General features: G+C 41.1%; 2 protein-coding genes across 6 annotated transcripts in view; both read left to right on the top strand.

The window, feature by feature from the left end:
* LOC117508265 (von Willebrand factor A domain-containing protein 5A-like) overlaps nt 1-2,648 on the top strand; it is a 62,644-nt gene extending 59,996 nt beyond the window's left edge. Inside the window, exons 10-12 of the mRNA XM_034167947.1 lie at nt 1,930-2,008; nt 2,114-2,225; nt 2,542-2,648. Coding sequence (XP_034023838.1) covers nt 1,930-2,008; nt 2,114-2,133 — 99 coding nt within the window. The 3' untranslated portion in view covers nt 2,134-2,225; nt 2,542-2,648. The remainder of the gene's footprint in view (nt 1-1,929; nt 2,009-2,113; nt 2,226-2,541) is intronic.
* Nucleotides 2,543-26,800, top strand: part of LOC117508266 (von Willebrand factor A domain-containing protein 5A-like) — a 131,668-nt gene continuing 107,410 nt past the window's right edge. For all 5 annotated transcript variants that reach the window (XM_034167952.1, XM_034167951.1, XM_034167950.1 and 2 more), the window contains exons 1-3: nt 2,543-2,700; nt 14,108-14,211; nt 21,532-21,749. In XM_034167952.1, the coding sequence (XP_034023843.1) occupies nt 2,545-2,700; nt 14,108-14,211; nt 21,532-21,749 (478 nt within the window). In that variant the 5' untranslated portion in view covers nt 2,543-2,544. The remainder of the gene's footprint in view (nt 2,701-14,107; nt 14,212-21,531; nt 21,750-26,800) is intronic.

Raw genomic sequence — 26,800 nt, 5'->3', positions numbered from 1 at the left:
GCAATACATGACCCCATCCATCCTCCCTTCAGTACGGTGCAGTCGTCTTGTCCTCTTTGCAGAAGAGCACCCCCAGAGTATGATGTTTCCACCCCCATGCTTCACGGTTGGGATGGTTTTCTTGGGGTTGTTCTCATCCTCTAAACATGGTAAGTGGAGTTGATTGCAAACAGCTCTATTCTGGTCTCATCTGACCACATGACCTTCTCCCATACCTCCTCTGGATCATCCAGGTGGTCACTGGTGAACTTCAAACGGGCCTGGACATGTGCTGGCTTGAGCAGGATTTTAAACCATGACAGCATCATGTGTTACTAATGTAATCTTTGTGACTGTGGTCCCAGCTCTCTTCAGGTCATTGACCAGGTCCTCCTATGTAGTTCTGAGCTTTCTCAGAATCATCCTTACCCCACAAAGTGAGATCTTGCATGGAATCCCAGACCGAGGGAGATTGACAGTCATCTTGTGTTTCTTCCACTTTCTAATAAATAATCATAACAGCTGTTGTCTTCTACCAGGCTGCTTGCCTGTTGTCCTGTAGTCCACCCCAGCCTTGTGCAGGTCTACAGTTTTGTCCCTGGTGTCCTTAGACAGCACTTTGGTCTTGGCTATGGTGGACAGGTTGGAGTGTGATTGATTGAGTGTGTGAACAGGTGTCTTTTATACAGGTAACAAGTTCAAACAGGTGCAATTAATACAGGTAAAGAGTGCAGAATAAGAGGGCTTCTTGAAGAAAAATGAACAAGTCTGTGTAAGCCAGAATTCCTGCTGGTTGGTAGGTGTTCAAATACGTATTTGCAGCAGTAACATACAAATAATTATTAAAAAAATCATACATTGTGATTGTCCGGATTTTTTTTTTTTTTTTTAAGATCATGTCTCTCACAGTGGACATGCACCTAAGATGAAAATGTCAGACCCCTCCATGATTTCTAAGTGGGAGAACTTGCAAAATCGCAGGGTGTTCAAATACTTATTTCCTCACTGTATAATGGAAGTGTTTCTGATGGGTGATATAGTCCCTTTGCAAAGCTAAATTGATTAAAATAAACAAATAAAAAGCAACAACAAAAACAGATATAATTCATTTGACCACCTGACTCTGACTTGTTAGACATTTTGTGCATTGGAATAATCTTATTTTGCCATTCCTGCTTCGTCCAGCAGGAGGCAGTGTTAGTTTGTCTGTTTTTGGTGGCGTTTTGTCCAGAAAGACCTCAGACATGTGGGTTGATGATCCTGATTGGCTCATGTCATGGGGTTGCACCAGTGATGAAGTGAAAGGTGTTTTTTTGTTTGTTCTCCGCTGTCCTGGGCAGACGGAGCACTCAGCACAGTTAATTAGGACATGTGAGACTGTTTACTGCGGATTTCTGCAAATACGCGCACCAAAAATACCATAAAATTCACAAAAAAACATTGCGGAAATTATTCATCATAATTCAGGTTATAGTAGGCCTATAACATAATTTAAAAACTCGTATAAAGCTTGAGGCATGCGCTTTAAAACACATTGAAACAGAGATTGAGTCTGGTGAATTTAATGGGACAATTGTTTAATTGTTTCATGTGACTTTTACGTGACTGAATTCAATCAGGCAACTCCAGGGCATTAAATTAGCTTATTTTATGCTCTTACAAGGAAAGGTTTAATCTACGAGGTGGAGATGGAGCCTATGACCAAAGCACTGACTGCAGCCTTTTTCGTTCGTTCAGAGTCACTGAGGAAGATACGATAACGTCATCAACAAGCAATACCGCGTTTGGTCGGTGGGGTCTAACCGTCAGCCAAATTTATACAGTGAACCGAATATATTGTTTATACCGGCTACCCATAGTTCCTTGTGTTCAGTACACTTTCCCGACATCAGTGACTTCACTTCAAAAAGCACCACATTATGTAAGGTTTGTGTCACCTCTCATCTCTAGCTGTTTGTCTTTACTGACGGTGAGGTGGGAAACACCAAAGAAGTCATTAATCAGGTGAAGAAGAATTCAAGTTCCCCAGGTATGGCGCAAAAACACATGCACCAGATAGACAATAAATTCCATGTTGTATGCCGACTTGTAACGGTGTGTATTTGGGAAAAAAATACAGTGTATACTGTTTGTAGTGTTTCTCTTTTGGGATAGGCCAAGGTGCGAGCACTGCACTCATCATGGTTTGGCCAAGAAGGAGGTGTCATGCTCAGTTCATCACAGGGAACGATAGGATGCAACCCAAGGTAAAAAATTAAGGGGTAATGAAGAAAAAAGTAATGGTCACATTGGATACAAGCATTAATTATGAATGTAACTCAGTGCACCCAAATAGGTCGATGGTCAGTTCAACTGGACTTGTTTAGTTTCCTTGAAGTTTTGCTTTTCATCAGTGATGAAAGCTTTTCTGGATGAAGAGCAAATGTCTTCAAGGAACTAAACAAGCTCATTGAACTGACTCAACCTGCTTGGGTACCATGACCTGGATGGCTGGGAATCTCCACCAGTAACTCGAAAACATTCATCAAAACTCTTTTGTTGCTTGACATTTGACTCCATCAGGTGATGCAGTCACTGCGGTTTGCTCTCCAACCAACTATCACAGACCTTTCAGTCAAGTGGAATTTGCCAAGGGGAGCAGCTGTAACAGTTCTTTCTCCACCCATCACTGCAATTTTCCAGGGTCAAAGGTCAATCATTTATGGCCAGCTCACTGGAGAGGTAGGAGCAGCTCAGTACCCACTTTAAATGATACTCTCAAGAGTTAACTGCAAAAATAAGTTGAAATGTTTACTCAGCCCAGTTTGTCAGGTAATTTTTTCATTGTTGTATTGTTTTTAAATGTAATTGTTTGATGAACATCAAGACATGTAGAAAACATATGACCATTATGACTGTTTCCTAACCCAGTGAGTCTTATTCAGATATACAGTGTCTTAAAACTTGAACCTGTCAAATCTTAGGATTTTTCCTCAAGCACCCAATTTTTCAGGTACACAATTTAGAATAACAGCAGAAGAATCAATTATGTACAGGGTGTCCCAAAAAAAGTGCCACAAAAATAAAACTGTAGAAAATTTATACACTTTTGGATATTGATATGTCATGTGTCATCTTGAAGCATATCTCAAGGAATTTTATCTCTGGTGTTTATTTCTGTTTTTGTAAGTGTTTTGGCATTCACAAGATGTGCTCAATATGTGCACCGCGGCGGTTCAGACATTCATTCACCTGAGTAGAATTCCGCAGTTTCCCTTTTTGCTCGATTGTCAGCGGCATCTTCATTGGATTAGTCTCAAACTACATCCGAAGAAATTTCTCACACATATCTTGATTTCTGAAAGAACAACAGAATTCATGTTATGGTTAGAGGTCCGGATGGGACCGGAATCGGTTCAGGCGATGGTCTCAAATGCTGGGAGCAATGATGAGAAACAAGTGTGAATGAAAGATGTATTTACAATAATGAATAACGAAGGATTAAATTTGCTGAAACTGAGATGGTACCTGCAGAGTTGAGACAGGGCTCGCTTGTAGCGGTGGAAAGCTGCAATACAACTGGAGCCAGACTTGGGAGGTAGAGAGTGGGTTGAAATCCAGGACAGATGGGATAGGAAACCGGAGCCAGATGGAACACACAGAGCCGAGGAAGGAGGAGCGTTCCGAGAAGATGAGGGGAACAAAGGTGAGTGGCTGCACTCATAACACTGGAAGCCTTTAACACAGAATGTGTCCAGCAGGCTTAAAGCAGGAACATTCACAGTTCAGTAATTGTTCCACAGAGGTCAGCAGCAGGCGTCTTATGACGCAGTTCAGTTAAGCTTGACTTGGTTGCAGGAAACACTTGGAAGTTCTTAGTAGTTATCATAACAGTTCATACAGTTTTCTTGGAATTGCAGCACGGTCAATGACAGGAGCAGAATGAGAGATGGAATCTCACAAACTAGGAGAAGGCAGCAACCTAGCTGAACAGTGCAGAGCAGCACGCTCTGAGGGCAGAGTGTAGATGAGCAGCAGCACAGCTGTGAGTTCCAAAGGGACACTGTAATGCAGGTAGTGAATGGAAGCCAGGAGACCTTGCAGCATGGAAGTAGCAGGAGGGTGTCTGGAAACACCAAGGTCAAAGTAATTATTGCATAATAGAGAGGCTAGGTTACCTTGAGAGGAGCTGTGGAAATTTCAGAAGTCGCACTCAGGGCGTCTCCGGGAAAATCTCTCAGAAGTCGGAGTGCATGTGAAACCTGGTATGATGAGGTAGCATCTGGGTAGAATCTGGCATGGAAGCCTGGAATGAGAGTCTGCAAGAATCTGGACAAAGACTGAGCTCAAAGATGGGGTTTAAGTAGCCTGCTCTGATCAGGAGCTCATGAATCACAGGTGTGAGGAGTTGATGATTTCAGGTGTTCCTCTGCTCTGCAGCATGCCACCGGGAGGGACAGACAGACAAACAACACAGAAACAAGTACAGACGGCAAGGGACCAAGGCAGATGAGCAGACCACAACATTCAGATTAGCCAGTGCAGAATTAGAGTCAAATGATTTTGTAGCACTTTTTTTGGGACACCCTTTATATATAATATTTACAAAACTTCAATGTATCCATTGCACCTCAGAACTGTCTTGGTTCGTTTATGCCCAGTCACCCAGGCAGACAACCAATCCATCGCCACTAGGGCTGAAACAGTTATTCGAGTATTCATGTCAAAAAAAATGCTTGAGGCAAAATTCTTTGGCTCGCTGGCTAGCTTCATTTTATTCATGTCACCAAATTCCATTTACTTAAAATGATAGCTGTCGTATCACTAGACTTTGTAGACGATAGCGCAGCCCTCGTATCATTGTTCCCCCGGACTGTATAATTGCCGGACAAGACTTCAGGCGGCGCAATCTAGTTCTCTGGCGATGGCGGAAAACGAAGATACCGGTGTGTGTAAAAGGCAGAAAATGTCTAAAGATTGGGATCATTTTACACTTCGTAGGCGGACAATGTAGTGCAGTGTATACACTGTAAAAATGGACCTGGCCTACCATAATAGTACTTCGTCAATGCTGCAACACCTCAACCGAAAGCATCCTCACGTGAACTACTGCACTTCTCCAAGTGGACTCGGAGCCTCTAAAAGGTAACGTATCTTACGATTGTTAACGTTAACTGATATGACCACAACCACTTGTTAGAATTTCAGTAATTATGTGTAGCTTGTGTGTTATGTGTCGATAGTGATGAGACATAGGCTAAATAAGTAGGCTAACAAGAGCATGCACCAAATCTCACTCGTCATTCACCTCTCTTCATCTCTCCCTTCTGCTCACAGACAGACACAGTCTTGCTCTCTCTTTCTCTCTCTCTCTCTCTCTCACACACACACACACCAACATATAATAAATAATAGATGACACAGATGGACAAATCATTAGCTATATTTACTTTTGGGCAAGTTTAGCATGTGTTATAGCCTAAAAATGAATGTTTTTGTCCCCTGTTTGCACTAACAACTGACTTTGGACAAGTTGGCTACAGAGGCTTATCTGGGGGTCACATGTCATTTCTTGGGAGACAACTGGGAAATGAATTCCCTCTCCCTTACTAACATGCCTCTAGAGGAGAGGCATACAGCCACAAACATTGCAGATCGGCTGGAGGAGGCTGCTACCAAATGTCATATTCCTTTTGAGAGGTGAAGGCAGTTGTCCATGACAGAGTGGGGCCAATGTAGTGGCAGGTGCCAGAATTCTGAAAGAGAGACATGCATGGATCTCTGTAGAGGTGTCAGGACGCACACTGAATTTAGTTGTGCAGATACACTAAACAATACCAAAAACATTGCAAGTTGTTGTGCCTCTGCGAGATGCCTGGTGGAGCACTTTAAAAGAGGTGAACTGGCCTGCACAAAACTTAAAAGTAGCAGCAAAATGGGAGTGCAACAGCACATGTTGGGTCCAGGATGTCAGTACCCGGTGAACAGTACACTTCATATGCTGTCCAGGCTCCTTGAGCAGAGGTGGCCATGGACTGCTGCACTTTCCGACCCTGCAGTCAACCCCGGGGAAAACATCACTATTGGATCTGAAGGCCTGAGCAGTGGATATTGACTGAAGAGCTGGCTCAGGTTCTTGAACCTTGCGAGGGGGGCTACAGGTTCTTTAGTGGGGAGCAATATGTGACCCTGTCTGTGTTTCCTCAGCTGGTACAAACACTGAAGAAATCCCTATGAATTCAGCTTTGAAACTGCACCAGTGAAGGATGATTCAGGGTCTTGCAGCTCACAGATCACTGACAGGTGGGAAAGATCTTGTTGTATTAAAACCTGAGGACCCTAACACTGCCCTACTTGCTGCGCCAGGACCTCTGCTTCAGAAAACTCAAGTTCTTGTCTTTTGAGGAAATCATTTAAGGTCCAAAAGCACAATTCAAACAATGACACTAACTGTCAAAAGGCAAGAGTCCAGTGAGCAGGGAAATGAATCCACCACCAACATAGAAGAAGACTCCCCAGCTACTCAAGCCCAAGGATCAGCTCACAATGTTCTTGGATCTTCATCAGACTCCAGCAGCAGTGATGAAGAGGATAATGATGAGAATCAAAATCAAGAGGTCAAGAGGGAAGTCTTACAATATTTTGGTGAACATCCTCTCTAATTAAAAAAGAGGATCCACTGTCATGGTGGAGAGGAAATGCAGTAAGATACCCACCCTGCCTAAGCTGGCAAAGTCTTTTTTCAGTATTCCAGCCACCTCACACCCTCAGAGCGCTGTTCTCTGCTGCTGGGAACATTGCCTCTTTTTTTTTCTTTTTTCCCTGTCTGCATATATAGTAATGATAAATGCCACACTGGCAGAACCGTTTATCAACATTAATACACATGTATGCAATTTATTCTTGCAGGACAGAAGGTATGTAGTGCGTGAGTGAATGTGGTGTGCGTGTGTGACCCCATTGGCCCATCCCGATCAGCCTACAACATCCTACTCAAAGCCGACTGACAACTTCTATCAGGAGGGACCGACCACCAAAACAACACGAAGACAGACAAAAACGAAAAACAAATGGTGAAAGCAATAACTGTGAAGTGAGACACTCGAGGAGACGGGTCCCCAACATAAAACCTGCCGGAACAAACCACCACACATGAACAAGCTGTGACAGCAAACAGTCTGTTGTCTAGTTAGTGAGCATTCTACCCTAATCTAGGACACCAGAGTCTTGATCCGCTTGAGAGCCACCCAAAACCGAATTGTGGTGTTGGCCTACGAACAATAACCAACCACACACAGAGACCCAGATCACAGCTATATATCCGATCACTACTGTGGCTGGTGTGTTTGGCCAAGAAAAGTACAGAACCCTACCATATGACATGGACCACTCCGGCACGTCGGGGTTGGTCATGTGTATATATGTATGTATGTATATATGGGATGGGCGTTTATAAGCTTTGCTTCTGCTCACCCCCTTTTTGGTCATACATGTCACTGTGGAATTGTCTTGTGTATCGTTTTTGTTATTGTCGAGTTTGTGTGCCAAATAAATAAATTCAATTATTAGTGATGTTTGAGTATTTACTTTCCATTTTTTTGTACCTTTATACTTTTTGTTGTTTGTTCTCAGGTGGGGGTGCACCCCTTTTCCTTTTTTTTTTTTTTTTTAAGGATACACCTTATTTGTCCTTTTATTTCAATTTTTGTCATACATCACAAATGTTTCACAAACAGTTTGCATACATGGGCTTAGTTCTGGAGCCAATAAGCCAAAGATTAAGCTTTGATCTAGTGTTGAGTTTAAATAAAAAACCTTTTTTGGAGAGGAATAAAGCCAACTGCTTGTTCATTTTTTAGAGCCTTTCATGTTATATAACACACTATTGATAATGTGTTTAAAACCCAAAAGTGTAATTTATCCGATTACTCAATTAATCGTTGGAAAAAAATCGACAGAATACTCTATTCCAAAAATATTCGGATAGCTGCAGCCCTAGTCACCACCTCTGAAAAGTAGCACATCTATTTCTGCAGCCAGGTGACATGGGCATCTCCTTGGCCTTCTCCAGCTGCTTGTGGTCCCTCAACGCTGAAACAGCTGTCTGCATCTTTACATATCTGTTCTATCACTGTATATGTTTCTGTGTAGCTCTCATTTGTCCAGGTGGGTTTCCATAGTAGAGAAGCTTGAATCTTCGACTGGACTGGTGCTGACGCGAGGACGTTTCGCTTCAAGCAGAAGCTGTCTCTGCTCCAAGGTGTTTTGCCCAAACCTTTTAAAAATGGTTAGGGATGGGGTTGACTTGTGGGTATTAAAGATCAGTCCTAGTGTGTATGATTGTTTTTTTGTTTGTTTGTTTTTTTGCAGATAACATTGTGTTGTGCTGCAGCACCAGAGGGAGGAAGTAGATGGGAAGGTTGAGTGACACATTTAAGGATTAGAAGTATGAAGACTGTGTTGAAATCACACCACATGGGGCACCATAATAAAAAACAGCGAATTGAAATATAATCAATATTGAATGACCTCACACAGCAGCAGCATAAAATATGTAGCAATTAATTAATATAGTCAACACCGAATCACCTTCTACGGGTGCAAAATATGTCGACAGAATATAACTTAAACCAATATTTAATAAATACCTCAAAGAGAGCACCACCTGCTTAGAGGCGCACAAACATCATGTTAATCAATCTTAATCAGTCTTTGATCTGAAGGACATAGGTTCAAGATACTATTGATCTAACATCTGTCTTCAACTGGACACAAGAAAAACTCCCATAAATTTTCACAGATTTATTTACATATGTATAGGTATAAACAAATGGGACGAGATTTTGACAATATGGGTAACGATTCATAGTTCCTATTACTGAGATAATATGTTGATAATGAGATGTGAAAGAGAAATGAAAGAATGAAGTATAGAAATTGAATAAGCATAAATATGGTTGGAATTTAGCGGTGATTTTTGCTTTGCAGATTATTATTGAAAAAAAATTAGGAAAATTAACAAATGATAGCCACTTTGCATCATTGATAACAAGACCGTCAGAACACTTGGTTGGTTCACTTATCTGGGTCCGCTGGAGCGGGTGAAGTGAGCGGTCTGGTCCGGTTTCCTGATGGACAATTGATGGCTTTCCTCCTAAAACGAGTCCGCCTTAAAAATTGGTCCGCCCTGCCTCCACTGCGCATGCGGCATTTTGGAGTGCCAGCAGTGTCATTTTCTGAGCATTGGCAGTGATTCTCTGATTACTGTGTCGTTTCTACTTAAAACGCACTCCAGTCATAATCTTATAGCAACAGATATCTGAAGCTTTTGTACAACAATCATTTCCACATCAATTCACAATGCTTTATTTCATAATAAAAGACGGGGGGGGGCCGATCGGAGCACCACAGCAACACGTCTGCTGTGTCTGAGTCTGCTATGCCTCTGTCATTTTGGAGTCGTCAGTAGCGATTCGATTATCATCTTGTTTCTGCTTAAAAGCCCTTGTTCTGATTAAAACTGCCCTTTAGAATGATTTAAAAGGTTTTGCTTTGTCATCTGATGGTTAGTAATCACATTATTCCCTTTGATTGCTTTGGGTGTAGAGAGTCAGAATCGGCGTCAGTCTCAGGCGCAGTGAAGGCAGGGCGGACCAATTTTTAGAGGGGACCGTTGGGTCGGTGACATTGGCTCAAATGCCAGCAGGACCAAACAATGGTTCTGAGTAATCTAATTTAACCTGTGAACCTGTCAACCTGTGCTCTGTTGTACTGTAAACCAATGTCAATTCATTTTGATTTATATAGCGCCAGGCAGTGGTGGGCACAGATAACCAAAAAATTAACTTCGATAACAGATAATCAGATAACTGAAAAGTTATCTTTGATAAGATAAAACGATAAACCACCCAAAAATGTATCGGAATTTACAGATAACCGATAAATTCCAGTACTGTTTCTAGCATATTTGCATCTACTAATAAACTGAATTTGAGTTTTAACACCACGATCGCTTCTGGAACATCAAAGCGCAGCAGACCCAAACAATGAGCCCACACTTCTATGTGTCTGCTCATCTTCAGGATGAATACTGCCATGAACACTACTGGCCAGTAGATGGCAGTAGAGGCGTTGAAATCTTTCCAAAGCAAAATTCCAGATAATCCATGTCTGCTGCGACATTTAAGATGCGTGGAATTTAACAAACGCAAATACAATAACGTCTATAAACCCAGAGAATATATTCACAAGAGTTTTAGGCACTCGAGTTTACTGCTGTTGTCCGTGGAGCCTGAATGGAGTGTCTGAAATGCATTTGTCCTGTCGTGAACTTACTGAGACTACATAATCCTACCCATAATGCACTGCTCAGCACAGCATATCCACACTAAAACCTTAAAAATTAGCACATTACTTTAAAACTAAAACATATATCTGTTTATTTTCACTTTATAAAACCTTTAGACATGACAGTAATTTTAAATAACTTGTCCAAATTAGTATGATTAAAATTTGAACCATAAGTTAAAAATGTATGCCTCTGGATGACTTGGGTGATATTGCCAGAGTATCAGTATGGTGTTAAAGGAAATGATTTTTTTTTTTTTTTAAACAGTTTTGCCTTTGCCTGCAGAGGATAGTGTAGTTCTTCATAGAAGCAGCTGCCTTCTGTTTGCAGAGGGTGGAACCATACATCGTTAAGAAACTTTTATCAGGTAGGTGCTCAACTGATTTCAATTTTAGAAATGTTTGCTGCTCGGAAGATAATTAGTCCGATAATGGTTGTTTAAAGTTATCTAAAAAGATAATCTGATAATGAGAAACATTATCTTCAATAATTATCTGTTATTGGATTATCGGAACTGTGCCCACCACTGGCGCCAGGTCACAACAAAGTTGTCTCAAGGCACTTCACACAGTAAGGTCTAACCTTACCAAATGGTGAGTGATAGACAAATCAGTGCATCATAACCTGCAACAGATTTTCATGTGATGGATAAACAGTGTCATACAACCCCAATTCCAGTTAATTGGATGTGGGGTAAATGTAAATAAAAACAGAATACAATGATTTGAAAATCCGCTTCAACCTATATCAATTGAATACACTGCAAAGAGAAGGTATTAATGGTTAACTGATATAGGTTGTTGTTTTTTATGCAAATATTTGCTCATGTTGAAAATGAATGCCTGCAATAGTTTCAAAAAAGTTGGGACGGTGCAACAAAAGGGTCTGGGAAAGGTTGCATGAATGCTTAAAGAACACCTAATTGTAAACAGGTGAGTGTCATGATTGGTTATAAAAGGAGCATCCCCAAAAGGCTCAGCCATTCACAAGCAAAGCTGGGGCAAGGATCACCACTTTGTTGACACTGCAAAAAATAGTCCATCAGTTTAAATAACATGTTTTCTCAACATTCAGTAGCAAGGAATTTAGGGATTCCACCATCTACAGTCCATAGTATAATCAGAAGATTCAGAGAATCTCGAGAACTTTCTACACATAAGCAGCAAGGCCGAAAACCAACATTGAATACCCGTGACCTTCGATCCCTCAGGCGGCACTGCATTAAAAACTAACATCATTGTGTAAAGGATCATACCGCATGGGCTCAGGAACACTTCAGAAACCATTGTCAGTTAACACAGTTTGTCGCTACATCTACAAGTACAAGTTAAAACTCGACCATGCAAAGCGAAAGCCATACATCAACAACATCCAGAAACGCTGCCGCCTTCTCTGGACCTGAGCTCATTTGAAATGGACAGACGCAAAGTGGAAAAGTGTGCTGTCGTCTGAGTCCACATTTCAAAAAGAGGAAAAAGACCATCCAGACTGTTACCAGCGCAAAGTTCAAAAGCCAGCATCTGTGATGATATGGGGGTGTGTTAGTGCCCATGGCATGGACAACTTACACATCTGTGATGTCACCATCAATGCTGAAATGTACATCTAGATTTTGGAGCAACACATGCTGCCATCCAAGCAACGTCTTTTTCAGGGAGGTCCCTGCTTATTTCAGCAAGACCATGCTAAGCCACATTCTACACGTGTTACAACAGCATGGCTTCATAGTAAAAGAGTGCAGGTACTAGACTGGACTGCCTGCAGTCCAGACTTGTCGCCCATTGAAAATGTGTGGCGCATTACTAAGCACAAAATAGGACAACGGAGTCCCCGGACTGTTGAACAACTGAAGTCGTACATCAAGCAAAAATGGGAAAGAATTCCACCTACAAAGCTTCAGCAATGACTGTCCTCAGTTCCCAAATGCTTATTGATTGTTGTTAGAATTAAAGGTGATGTAACACAGTGGTAAACATACCACTATCCCAGCTTTTTTGAAAAGTGTTGCAGGCATCCATTTCAAAATGAGCAAATATTTGCACAAAAACAAAGTTTAGCAGTTTGAACATTAAATATCTTGTCTTTGTGGTGTATTCAGTTGAATATAGGTTGAAAAGGATTTGTAAATTTCAATTCAATTATTTTTTTCAATTCATTTTCATTTATATAGCGCCAAATCGAAGTAAGACATGTAGTGGCAGGACCCGAAAGACATTCATTTTCCTGCACAGATATGTATCACCATCAACAAATACCTCTGCCTTTGACTCCATCAGCTCTTCCCAGGTGTCTCTAAATTTCAATTTATTTTCATTTATATAGCACCAAATCACAACAGAGTTGCCTCAAGGCGCTTCACACAAGTAAGGTCTAACCTTACTGACCCCTAGTGCAGTAGTGGTAAGGAAAAACTCCCTCTCAGTAAGAAACCTCAAACAGACCAGACCAGGGGTGATCCTCTGCTTGGGCCATGCTGCAGACATAAATTACAGAACAATTCACAAAATGAATATACAGGAAATGCAGTTGGTGCACAGGACAGGAGGATCTCCATTGTAAATCATTGTATTCTGTTTTTATTTACATAGCCTCCCAACTTCATTGGAATTGGGGTTGTAAATGTACAGACCTATTTCAGCGTCAAGTGAAGTTCATGATGGCACAATGTCGTTTCATTATCTTGAAGGTGTGGAGATCTTCTGTGTTGTGCACACTGATTGTGAGAAAGGGAAAGAAAAGACATTAACACCTCCAGTGCTGAAATGGTGGGAGAATGTGCTTGTTAAAAGTGAGTAATTTGTCCACCTGTCATATGTACAGAAACAGACATTTTTTATTTTTTAAATTTATTTTTATTTTTGTAATCTGCAGACAGAACCCAGAACTATTTTGCATGCACAAGGGTGAGCAAAAGATGCCCTGTAATTTTCTTTCTCGCAAATGCATTTTTTGAGCATCCATGCCTGACAGAAGCAGCAGTGAACTCTTTCTACACAAATTCATGTTAGATCATTATAATCTAGGGTAGGATGATGTAGTTTTTATGGATCATTTCAAAAAACATAAAAGAGACAGATTGCATGGATACATGCAATACATGGCATATTCCAGTGTGGCAAACTACCGAGGATTTCTGGTTATAATTACTTCATCCTACCTCCTCATATGAAGTCTTGGGTGTTGAGTGTTGAACTGAAACCCAGTTGCATGCTTATTAATATTGGTTATACTACAAGTACTAGTAAAAGAATGTGCACACAAACACAACTAAAATTACACCCAAAATGCACCAGAAGCCACCAAATAGCATTTTTTACCCCCCAAAAAATTTTCCATGGGGGGGGGGGGGGCATGCTTATGGACCTCCAAAATTTCCTGCAACATTGTCACACCTGCTGGTGTCTCCTCCTCTCAAATTTCCACCTTTTATGTCATCTGTGGAACACCCTGCGTAGGCTCTCTCTTATGACTGTTTTGTTTTTGTCTCACTGCACAACTGACTGTAAATGGTGAAAGAATGGTTACCATCTTTGACATGCCCATTTGAGGCATTCGTGGTTGCGGTGTGATTGCAAAGTTGTCTCATGTCGGTCTCCATCCGCTGTCTTCCTGGTGTGACTGTGCTCAAAAAGAGTGGAAAAAAAGTAGGTTGAGGTGGGCTGAACATATAAAAAGAAACGATAAATGTGTCAGTAAACAAGAAGTGAGAACATAAACCCCAAGATGGCATGGAAAGATGTGGTCAGGTATGCAAACGTTCTATCTAGTAATATGGTTTCTATTGTTTTAATTCTCTCCCAGAATTTAGAGGCTGCAGAAGGTTGTGTTACGGTGAAGTACACTCTTGCAGGCCATCTCACAGAGAATAAACAACACTTCAGTCTCAAACCTGCAGAAGACACTGGGTAAAGCAAGATTTAAATTAAACTCATTTCCTATGTTCTTCCCACCACAAAATATGATGGTTTGGGTGATTCTGTAGTTTTATAGTAGAATATAAACAAAGAAGTCACACATACCAGTGGATCACAAGTATTTTGCTGATCAATATATGCTTTAGATCATCTGTCTAGCAGTGTGTTTCCTTATCGTGGCAGTTGGCAGAGTCATTTTGTTAAGCATTTCACTGTTACCGGACAGATGTGCTTTAAACTGTGCTGCTAGTTATACTACCCCTGGCAAAAATGATGGAATCACCGGCCTCGGAGGATATTCATTCAGTTGTTTAATTTTGTAGAAAAAAAGCAGATCACAGACATGACACAAAACTAAAGTCATTTCAAATGGCATCTTTCTGGCTTTAAGAAACACTATAAGAAATCAGGAAAAAAATTATGGCAGTCAGTAATGGTTACTTTTTAGACCAAGCTGAGGGGAAAAAATACGGAATCACTCAATTATGAGGAAAAAAATATGGAATCATGAAAAACAAAAGAACGCTCCAACACATCACTAGTATTTTGTTGCACCACCTCTGGCTTTTATAACAGCTTGCAGTCTCTGAGGCATGGACTTAGTGAGTGACAAACAGTACTCTTCATCAATCTGGCTCCAACTTTCTATGATTGCTGTTGCCAGATCAGCTTTGCAGGTTGGAGCCTTGTCATGGACCATTTTCTTCAACTTCCACCAAAGATTTTCAATTGGATTAAGATCCGGACTATATGCAGGCCATGACATTGACCCTATGTGTCTTTTTGCAAGGAGTGTTTTCACAGTTTTTGCTCTATGGCAAGATGCATTATCATCTTGAAAAATGATTTCATCATCCCCAAACATCCTTTCAATTGATGGGATAAGAAAAGTGTCCCAAATATCAACGTAAACTTGTGCATTTATTTTGATGTAATGACAGCCATCTCCCCAGTGCCTTTACCTGACATGCAGCCCCATATCATCGACTGTGGAAATTTACATGTTGTCTTCAGGCAGTCATCTTTATAAATCTCATTGGAACGGCACCAAACAAAAGTTCCAGCATCATCACCTTGCCCAATGCAGATTCGAGATTCATCACTGAATATGACTTTCATCCAGTCATCCACAGTCCACGATTGCTTTTACTTAGCCCATTGTAACCTTGTTTTTTCTGTTAAGGTGTTAATGATGGCTTTCATTTTCTGTATGTAAATCCCATTTCCTTTAGGCAGTTTCTTACAGTTCGGTCACAGACGTTGACTCCAGGTTCCTCCCATTCGTTCCTCATTTGTTTTGTTGTGCATTTTCGATTTTTGAGACATATTGCTTTAAGTTTTCTGTCTTGATGCTTTGATGTCTTCCTTGGTCTACCAGTATGTTTGCCTTTAACAACCTTCCCATGTTGTTTGTATTTGGTCCAGAGTTTAGACACAACTGACTGTGAACAACCAACATCTTTTGCAACATTGCGTGATGATTTACCCTCTTTTAAGAGTTTGATAATCCTCTCTTTTGTTTCAATTGACATCTCTCGTGTTGGAGCCATGATCCATGTCAGTCCACTTGGTGCAACAGCTCTCCAAGGTGTGATCACTCCTTTTTAGATGCAGACTAACGAGCAGATCTGATTTGATGCAGGTGTTAGTTTTGGGGATGAAAATTTACAGGGTGATTCCATAATTTATTTCTCAGAATTGAGTGAGTCCATATTTTTTCCCTCTGCTTGGTCTAAAAAAGTAACTGTTACTGACTGCCACAATTATTTTTCTTGATTTCTTATAGTGTTTCTTAAAGCCAGAAAGTTGCCATTTGAAATGACTTTAGTTTTGTGTCATGTCTGTGATCTGCATTTCTTCTACAAAATTAAACAACTGAATGAACATCCTCCAAGGCCGGTGATTCCATAATTTTTGCCAGGGGTTGTATGATTGATAATGTGACTGTGCAGCTAACAACTTTGCCAAACTGTACATTTTAAAGCATTGTCTTGAGTCAACGGCATTAGCCCGGCAGAGGAAAAATAATACACTGAAGGTCAGTCTGAATAGCTTATTGCAGTTATATGCCTGTGATCCTTATAAACATTGATTATTAATCAAGTGTATCGTGTGTTGGTGAGTGTGTGAGTGAAAGAAAAGGAGAAAGAAAGGAAGGAGACAGAGGAGAGGCAGTGTTGTACTACAATGAATAATAAGCACATTGGGCCTCATGTATCAGCGTGCGTACGGCGATATTTGAGCGTATATGGGGTGTACGCCAAAACGGCTACGCTACTTGGCATTTATTTCATTTCATTTCATTTGAATGAAATGAAATGAAATTTATCAATGTGGTCGTTGGCGTACGCTGTGCTGAAAATATACACCAGGTCGAGAGGTGGCGTAAATTATACACCAAAATGAACTAGTGCTGAATCCACATAAAAATGAAAATTATCAACATGATAAACAGTGCCATTATACAAATCAATGCATATGTTACATAAATAACACTTTCCTGATTATACTACATAATAATCGATACAAATCCCGCTTTTTGAGGGATTGCTGGTCTATCGAGCACGATCCATGGCCACAGCGCTGACCACAAAAAAAGCGTTGCTCGCCTTTTTCTCCAGAGCCTGGAGCCAGAGCAGCGCTGAGCTTAACTTTATGTGGTGTGATCGTTTTAGACAATGAAATTGATAATTACAACTGTAGTGTTGTCATTCCCTTCGCCCGTGCTGCAATCAGATTTTGTTTTCTCCATTGTTTGTTACAATAAAATAAAGAAATACATTTTAAAAATAAATCTGAAAAATTAGGCGTGTTTTATTAATTGAGCGAGCAAATATCCACATGTCAAGAATTATTGACATGTGAAAAGAGAATACAGTGGGCCCTCGCTATAACGTGGTTCACCTTTCGCGGCCTCGCCGTTTGCGGAGTTTTTAGTCCAATTTTGCATGCCTTTTTTTTTTTTTTTTTTTTTGTACAGTGTTCTGCGTGTCTGTTTATAAGAATCTTCTCGCCCAGAAGAAAAAAGACCGCCAACTACTCATAACTGTGTTTGTCACTCGGAAACAGACACCTGCAGCGAGGTGTGAGTGGAAAAAGGCGCGGCGCCAGGACGAAGAGGCGCGATGAGAGGAACTGTGAAATACTGGTCAGTCACTATTAATAATTTCTTATGTGTCCAACCTCGTACGTTGATCGTTAAAATTAAATTCCTTAGTTCTAAAAGCCATCATAATTATTTATAGGAAAACGTTCTATTTTTATTTCTCAAACAAATGTTTGGGCCTGAAAACACAGTCTTATTTTTCTACTAAGGTTTGAACTTTAAGAGTGTTTACACACAAGAGAAAAGTGAGAAATGTTCATGCCTGATTGAGAAAGTGTATAAAGTGGTTTTACAGGGGTTTTACAGCTTTGAAACGTCTATAATAATTGTAAAAAAATAACGCTGACTATGTCGCGGTTTCGCGTATTACGGGCTGTTTTTAGAACGTAACTCCCGCGATAAACGAGGGACCACTGTAACACTTTTTTGATTATACTACAAAACAATTGATACAACGGCCGCTTTTGACGCTCTATTGGTACGCATCATGATTGGTGGAGTTCTTTTTCTTTGCCGTCTACCTGGCTACCATGTTGTAAAATGAGGCTGTGTCTGAAGCGGAGTCTGAATATTTCTGGGCGTGTTTATTATAATTACGATTGTTTTCACCCGCCACATTTATCAAGGTCACGTCAGGCATACGCTGGAAATGGGCAGGTGCGCACTGCTTGATACATGTCACAGCAACTTTGGTGTACTTCAAATGTACACCGTAAATTTACGCCACAAGTGCGCAACGTTGATACATGAGGCCCACTAACTGTATTTCAGTTGAAGTGCTTCTAATATAACTTTCTCATAAAACCAACAAAAATGACACTCAAAATACACGAGAAGCCACAAATCACTCCTGCCACCTTTCTCCATGCTGTCCACCCTGCCTGCACCCTCTTCTTCACCTCTGTACCACACTGTCCCTTACTTTGTATAGTTGATCCCAAGTATTTAAACTCAACTCCCTCCACCACATCTAGTCCTTGCAACTGCACTATTCCACTGGGGTCCCGCTCATTCACAGATGTACACAATCTTGCACCGACTCACTTTCATTCCCCTTCTTTCCAGAGTGTGTCTCCACCTGTTCAGGCTAGTCTCAACAAGCTGTCTGCTGTCACTACTGATCACAGTGCCATCTGCAGCCATCTGCAGATATCATGAGCCACAGAGCCTCCTGACTAATTTTGTCCAACCTGTCCATCACCATTGCAAGTAAGAAGGGGCTCAGAGCTGATCCTTGATGTAATTCCACCTCCAACTTGACTGTATGTCATTCTAGCTGTACATCTAACTCCTCTCATACTGTCTTTGTACATGTCATGCACCACCCTCACATACTTGTCTGCCACTCCAGACTTATGCAATACCAAATCTCTTCTCTTGGCACTCTTTGATAAGCTTTCTCTAAATCCACAAACACACAGTGCAAGTTCTTCGAGTCTTCTCTTGACTTCTCCGTCACCACTTTTGGAGCAAACATTGCGCTTTCCATAACTTAATGCTGTGGCTTATCAGCTTTATGCCTTTAGAGTTATTGCAGCTCTGCATATCATGCTTATTCCTAAAAATAGGAACAAGTACACTGCTCCACTCCCCAGGCATCCTCTCTCTTTTTAAGATTTTATTACACAGTCTGGTTAAAAACTCCACTCTCATCTCTACAAGACATTTCCATGTCTCCACTTGATTGTCAGGTGAATTAACTGCCTTTACAGTCTGCATCTTCTTCATGACTGTCCTCACTTCATCCTTGCTAATCAATTCCACTTCCTGATTTACTGTCACTACATCATCCTACCTTCTGTCACTCTCATTTTCTTCATTCATTAGTTGCTCAAAATATTCCCTCTACCTTCTCAGCACACTCTCCTTACTTGTTTGCACATTACCCTCGAGCAAGCCCCTTCAGCTTCTCCCTTGTTTTTCACTCGCGGTCACCACAGCAGATCTGGAGTGGATCTGCATGTTGTATTGGCACAGGTTTTATGCAGAATGCCCTTGCTGACACAACTCCACATTACTTGGAGCAGGGTCGGGGTTTGAACCGGGAACCTTCTGCACTGAAACAAAGCACACTAATCACTTGGCTGCCACAACCCCTGACCACTTTACCCTCTAACCTGCTGCATATCCTTTCCAGTGCAATCCCTTTGTGTGGCCAGTTGGTACAAATCTTTTTCTCCTTCTTTAGTGTCAACTTCATTTACAGCTCACGATATGACTTTTCCTTAGTCTTTGTCATGTCTCTTTTCACCTTTTCACTAATCTCCTTGTACTGCTCTCTACTTTCATCATCTTTCTGACCATCTCAATTGTTTTTTCCTCCTTATACTGTCCTGAACATCTTCATTCCACCACCAAATTTCTTTGTCTTCCTTCCACTGTCCAGAGGTCGCACCCAGCACCTTCTAAGCAGTCTTCCTCACCACATCTGTGTTACTTTTCGAGTTGTCCAAAATCTCTTAATCTTCATCTAGGTTCTTTCTTACCTCCTCCATGAATTTCATACAACAGCCTTCGTCCTTCAGCTTTCACCATCTGATCTTTGCTTCAGTTCTCACTCTGTTCTTCATCAACTCCTCCACTATCATCTGACAATCCACCATCTGATGCTGTCTAGCTACACTCTCCCCTACAACCACCTTACAGTCTCCAATTACTTTTACATTGCATCTCCTACAAAAAATGTAGTCCAACTGTCCAGCTTTCTCCACTCTTATGTCACACCGTGCTCCCCCTTCTTCTATTCAAGACCTCTATTTCCATCTTTTTTGCAATACAGTGGCTTGCAAAAGCATTCAGCCCCTTGTTATTCACATATTTTAATTTGTTTATGGCGTTTCAAATACAAAAAATAAATCAGGCTTCTGAATATAAAAATTTCTGAAATTATCTTCCTTAGACTCAAACTGAAAGCAAATCTCTACAACTTGATATAAATGAATTAAAGGCAAATAAAAGCCAAATAAAACCAAAATGATGGGTTGCATAAGTAATGAGCCTCTTTGATGTAATACTTCAGACAAGTCAGGTGATGGATACATGAACATTTCCAAGTCACTGAATATGTCTTGAACTTTATTTACATCAGTTATGAAGAAATGCAAACAGTATGGCACTCTATGGTAAATCTGTGTGGAGTAGTTCTCAAAAACGGAATGACTGACTGTGCAAGAAGGAGAGGAGTAAAGACACCCAGACAACCTAGAAGAAGTTATAGGCTTCTCTGGCTGTGATTGGAGAAATAGTGCATAGTGCATGTTTTGTATTTTGTATCCCCAGTTATACAGCTTCATGATGAAGTGGTATAGAGGAGGATTTTCTTTTACCAAAACATTAAATCTCAGCTTGCATCTCAGATGTACCTTCTGGCAAATTGTAGCTGAACTTTCAGGTCTTCTTTTTAATAACAGCCCATTGAATTCTGCTCCATTCACCACTCTTTCATGTTTCGGTACACTCTCCACCACTTCATCTAACTCACTCCAGAAATCTTTCTCCTTCATCTCACAACCTGCAAGTGAGACATATGCACTGATGATAACTGTCATCACCCCTTCAATTTCCAAGTTCATACTCATCACCCTGTCAAACACACAATCCCCAACACACTATTATTGTACTCTTCCTTTAGAATGACCCCAACACCATTTCTCTTCCCATCCACACCATGGTACAATTTTTAGTCACCTCTGCTTTTGGCCTTCTCTTCCACCTTGTCTCTTGAACACACAGGACGTCTACCTTTGTCCTCTCCATCATATCAGCCAGTTATCTCCCTTTACAAGCCAAATTGCCCAAGGACACTTGGTGCTTTTCCAGTCTGACTAGGATTTGAACCAGTGATCCTCTGGTCTCAAGCCCAACAATCTAGCATCTAGAGTCTAGACCATCACCTTTCCAGGACCTTCCTTTGCCAAACACCTCAGTCATTTCAGTGGTCACCAAGTATCTGCAGACATATCACCAAAATTTTAACCACTGTTTCTTGACCCAAGGAAAATTGCAGACATATCACCAAAATTTTAACCACTGTTTCTTGACCCAAGGAAAATTTCTCCACAAAATGTTTATCAACCAAGTGTATGTTTAAAAAGATAAAGGTAGGCTGGTGGGAAGTTACTATGCAAATTAAACTGATCACTTTTTATACCTATAAAATTTTCTAAAAAGCAGGACATCTGTTCACATCTGTCCACTGTCTCCAGGTTAACAGTCCACAGGTTGGGTGCTCGGACTTTGATTCGCTCCCTGGAGATGGAGGTGAAGAGTGATGGACAACAAGCTGAAGGAGTGAAGGAGAAGGTGGTGGGGGTCAGTGTCCAATCTGGAGTGAGCAGTGCCTTCACTGCCTTCATCGCTGTCAACAAAGGAAATGGCGAAACAGTTCAAGGGCCTCTGATGCGCAGACATGTTCCAGCACCCAGTGAGTTCTTTCAAAGCAAATGTAATAGCACTTTCACATGTTGTAATTATAACTGAAGTGGAGAAGAAAATAGCTGTATGAGAAAAAAAAATTCATGTTATATTTTTGTGACCAGAAATACTTTTTCTGAAATAGTTTTTCAACACAGGCTGTTCACTGGTTTAATTTAATCTCTTGAAAGTAGCCTCCATAAATTATGTATATAAAACAGGAAGTAGTTTATTTCCATTCAACTGAATGGGAAAGTGGGTATTTTGACTTCTGCTGTATTTTCCTGAATAATCTCTGCAAAATGAGCATTTTAATAACAAAACACTGAAGTCTATCACTTTGTGAGACTGTACAGTGCATCCAGAAAGTATTCACAGCGCTTCACTTTTTCCACATTTTATGTTACAGCGTTATTCCAAAATGGATAACACCCTATAATCAATCAATGAATCAATCAAGATCTTTATTGTCATTATGCAGGCATAACGAAATTTTGCACACTCCCGGCAAGGCACATAATAAATAAATCAGCACACACATAAATAAAACATTTAAATAATAACGGTAAAAAAAAGAAAAAAAGAAAAAAAAAGGTAAAGAAACACACTTAAAATAAAAAAAATATTTACAGGTGCTGTGTGTATGTATCTACATGAGAATGAGTGTACAGGGGAGAGGAGGTGATGAAAAGATAAAAAGATAAAGTGCAGCTTAGTGCGAGTCTTGATTGAGTTTGATTGTTAGGGTGTGTGTGTGTGTGTGTGTGTGTTCGTGGTAGACATGGAGGTGTGAGTCTGTGTGTGATAGGGGTAGGTGTGTGTGTTTAAGGGGAGAGGGTTCATGTTGACAGTTCTGTAGGGGGGTGGGATGCAGTGGTTCACTGCAGGGTGGCTATGGCTTTCACAGCTCTAGGGAAGAAGCTGTCCCTGAGTCTTTTCGTGGTGGCTTTGATGTTCCTGTACCGCTTCCCTGATGGAAGTGGTACAAACAGTGCATTGCCCGGGTGGGTGGGATCGGCAGCCTTACGTCTGGCCCTCTTCTGGACTCGGGCAATGTAAACGGAGTCCAGATCTGGTAGACGGCGGCCCACAATCCCCTGTGCTGTTCTCACCACCCGGGCTAAGTCCTTTTTGTTTTGTGACGTGCAACTGCCATACCACACCGTCACACTGAGACACAAGATGCTCTCAATGGTGGCTCTGTAAAAGTTCACTAACACCTGAGAGGAGAGTCCAGACTGCTTCAGCTTCCTGAGGAAGAAGAACCGTTGTTGGGCCTTCTTTACCAGGTGTGAAGTGTTCACAGTCCAGGTGAGGTCAGAGGAGATGTGGATGCCCAGGAACTTAGTGCTGTCTTCACGCTCCACTGCCTCTCCATGTATGCAGAGAGGAGCGTGCTCAGTCTTCCTGGACCTCTTGTAGTCCACGATGACATCCTTTGTCTTACTGGTGTTCAGGATGAGGTTATTCCTGGAACACCATTGTGTGATGTTCTGGATCTCTTCTCTGTAGTGGGTCTCATCGTTGTTAGATATGAGACCCACCACGGTGGGTAATGACAACATGAAAAAGTGTTTTTTTGTTTTGCAAATTTATTAAAATTGAAAAAACTAAGAAATCACATGTACTTAAGTATTCACACCCTTTGCTCAGTACTTTGTGTGTGTGGATCGGAAGGTCTGGGCGGCTTTGCTTGAATATATATATATATACCACCCCTGGCAAAAATTATGGAATCACCGGCCTCGGAGGATGTTCATTCAGTTGTTTAATTTTGTAGAAAAAAAGCAGATCACAGACATGACACAAAACTAAAGTCATTTCAAATGGCAACTTTCTGGCTTTAAGAAACACTATAAGAAATCAGGAAAAATAATTGTGGCATAAATGGTATAAAAAAGTAACCGTTACTGACTGCCACAATTTTTTTTTTCTGATTTCTTATAGTGTTTCTTAAAGCCAGAAAGTTGCCATTTGAAATGACTTTAGTTTTGTGTCATGTCTGTGATCTGCTTTTTTTCTACAAAATTAAACAACTGAATGAACATCCTCCGAGGCCGGTGATTCCATAATTTTTGCCAGGGGTTGTGTGTGTATATATATATATGTATATGTGTATATGTATATGTGTGTATATATATACACACTCAACAAAAATATAAACGCAACACTTTTGGTTTTGCTCCCATTTTGTACGAGATGAACTCAAAGATCTAAAACTTTTTCCACATACACAATATCACCATTTCCCTCAAATATTGTTCACAAACCAGTCTAAATCTGTGATAGTGAGCACTTCTCCTTTGCTGAGATAATCCATCCCACCTCAGAGGTGTGCCATATCAAGATGCTGATTACACACCATGATTAGTGCACAGGTGTGCCTTAGACTGCCCACAATAAAAGGCCACTCTGAAAGGTGCAGTTTTATCACACAGCACAATGCCACAGATGTCGCAAGATTTGAGGGAGCGTGCAATTGGCATGCTGACAGCAGGAATGTCAACCAGAGCTGTGCTCGTGTATTGAAGGTTCCTTTCTCTACCATAAGCCGTCTCCAAAGGCGTTTCAGAGAATTTGGCCAGTACATTCAACAGCCTCACAACTGCAGACCACGTGTAACCACACCAGCCCAGGACCTCCACATCCAGCATGTTCACCTCCAAGATCGTCTGAGACCAGCCGCTCGGACAGCTGCTGAAACAATCGGTTGCATAACCAAAGTATTTCTGCACAAACTGTCAGAAACCGTCTCAGGGAAGCTCATCTGCATGCTCGTCGTCCTCATCGGGGTCTCGACCTGACTCCAGTTCGTTGTCGTAACCGACTTGAGTGGGCAAATGCTCACATTCTCTGGCGTTTGGCACGTTGGAGAGGTGTTCTCTTCATGGATGAATCCCGGTTCACACTGTCCAGGGCAGATGGCAGACAGCGTATACGACAGCGTGTACCAGTTCCTGCCAATATCCAGCAACTTCACACAGCCATTGAAGACTAGTGGACCAACATTCCACAGGCCACAATTGACAACCTGATCAACTCTATGCGAAGGAGATGTGTTGCACTGCATGAGGCAAATGGTGGTCACACCAGATACTGACTGGTATCCCCCCCCAATAAAACAAAACTGCACCTTTCAGAGTGGCCTTTTATTTATTTATATATATATATATATATATATATATATATACTATATATATATATATATACACACACACAGTGGGGAAAATAAGTATTTGATCCCCTGTCAGTTTTGCAGGTTTTCAAACCTACAAAGAATGGAGTGGTCTGTAATTTTTATGATAGGTACACTTCAACTGTGAGAGACAGAATCTAAAAAAAAAAAAAATCCAGAAAAAATCACAGTTTGATTTTTAAATAATTAATTTGCATTTTATTGCATGAAATAAGTATTTGATCCCCTACCAACCAGCAAGAATTCTGGCTCTCACAAACCTGTTAATTTTTCTTTAAGAAGCTCTCTTATTCTGCATTCTTTACCTGTATTCATTGCACCTGTTTGAACTTGTTACCTGTATAAAAGACACCTGTTCACACACTCAATCAATCACACTCCAACTTGTCCACCATAGCCAAGACCAAAGAGCTATCTATGGACACCAGGGACAAAACTGTAGACCTGCACAAGGCTGGGATGGACTACAGGACAGCAGGCAAGCAACTTGGTAGAAGACAACAACTGTTATGATTATTTATTAGAAAGTGGAAGAGACACAAGATAACTGTCAATCTCCCTCAGTCTGGGATTCCATGCAAGATTTCACTTTGTGCGGTAAGGATGATTCTGAGAAAGCTCAGAACTACACAGGAGGACCTGGTCAATGACCTGAAGAGAGCTGGGACCACAGTCACAAAGATTACATTCGTAACACATGATGCTGTCATGGTTTAAAATCCTGCAGGGCAGCGAGGTCCCCCTGCTCAAGCCAGCACATGTCTGGGCCCATTTGAAGTTCACCAGTGACCATCTGGATGATCCAGAGGAGGCATGGGAGAATCTCATATGGTCAGATGAGACAAAAATAGAGCTTTTTGGAATCAGCTCCACTTACCATGTTTAGAGCATGAGAACAACGCCAAGAAAACCATCCCAACCATGAAGCATGGGGGTGGAAACATCATACTCTGGGGGTGCTCTTCTGCAAATGGGACAGGACGACTGCACCGTATTGAAGGGAGGATGGATGGGGTCATGTCTTGCGTGATTTTGGCAAACAACCTCCTTCCTTCAGTAAGAAAATTGAAGATGGGTCATGGCTGGGTCTTCCAGCATGACAATGACCCCAACACACAGCCAGGGCAACTAAGGAGGGGCTCTGTAAGAAGCTTTTCAAGATCCTGGAGTGGCCTGGCCAGTCTCCAGACCTGAACTCAATAGAAAATCTTTGGAGGGAGCTGAAACTCCAAACCTGAAAGATTTGGAGAAGATCTGTATGGAGCAGTGGACCAAAATCCCGTTGCAGTGTGTGAAACTTGGTCAGAACAACAGGAAATGTCTGACCTCTGTAATGGCAGACAAATGTTTCTGTACCAATGTTAAGCACTGTTTTCTAGGGGATCAAATACTTATTTCATGCAATAAAATGCAAATTAATTATTTAAAAATCATACAAGTGATTTTCTGGATTTTTTTTTTTGTTTGTTTTTTATATTCTGTCTCTCCCAGTGAAGTGTACCTACGATAGACCTCTCCATTCTTTGTAGGTGGGAAAACCTGCACAACTGACGGAATCCAAATAATATTTTCTCCACTGTGTGTAAATATATTTATACCATGGTCAGTGAGAATTCCATGTCTAACTGGCGTGCATTATTTTCGTGTACTACGCACACGTAGTTCGGGTGAGTTAAGTCACTGTTATAAACACTCCGCTCTGGTCGTCACAATAGCAACGCGCAAATCATTTGGTGCAGATCAGCTGTGTTTTGACAGGTGAATGACAGAAACGCAATAAAACATGGATTTCCAAGTGAATTTTAATATTTTTGGCCAAAATATAAACGTTTGAGGAATGGAATAGGATAGCAAACGAGAAGAAC

Source organism: Thalassophryne amazonica, chromosome 4 (genome assembly GCF_902500255.1).
Source record: "Thalassophryne amazonica chromosome 4, fThaAma1.1, whole genome shotgun sequence".
Taxonomy (NCBI): domain Eukaryota; kingdom Metazoa; phylum Chordata; class Actinopteri; order Batrachoidiformes; family Batrachoididae; genus Thalassophryne; species Thalassophryne amazonica.
This window is presented reverse-complemented; position numbering and strand designations above follow the sequence as displayed.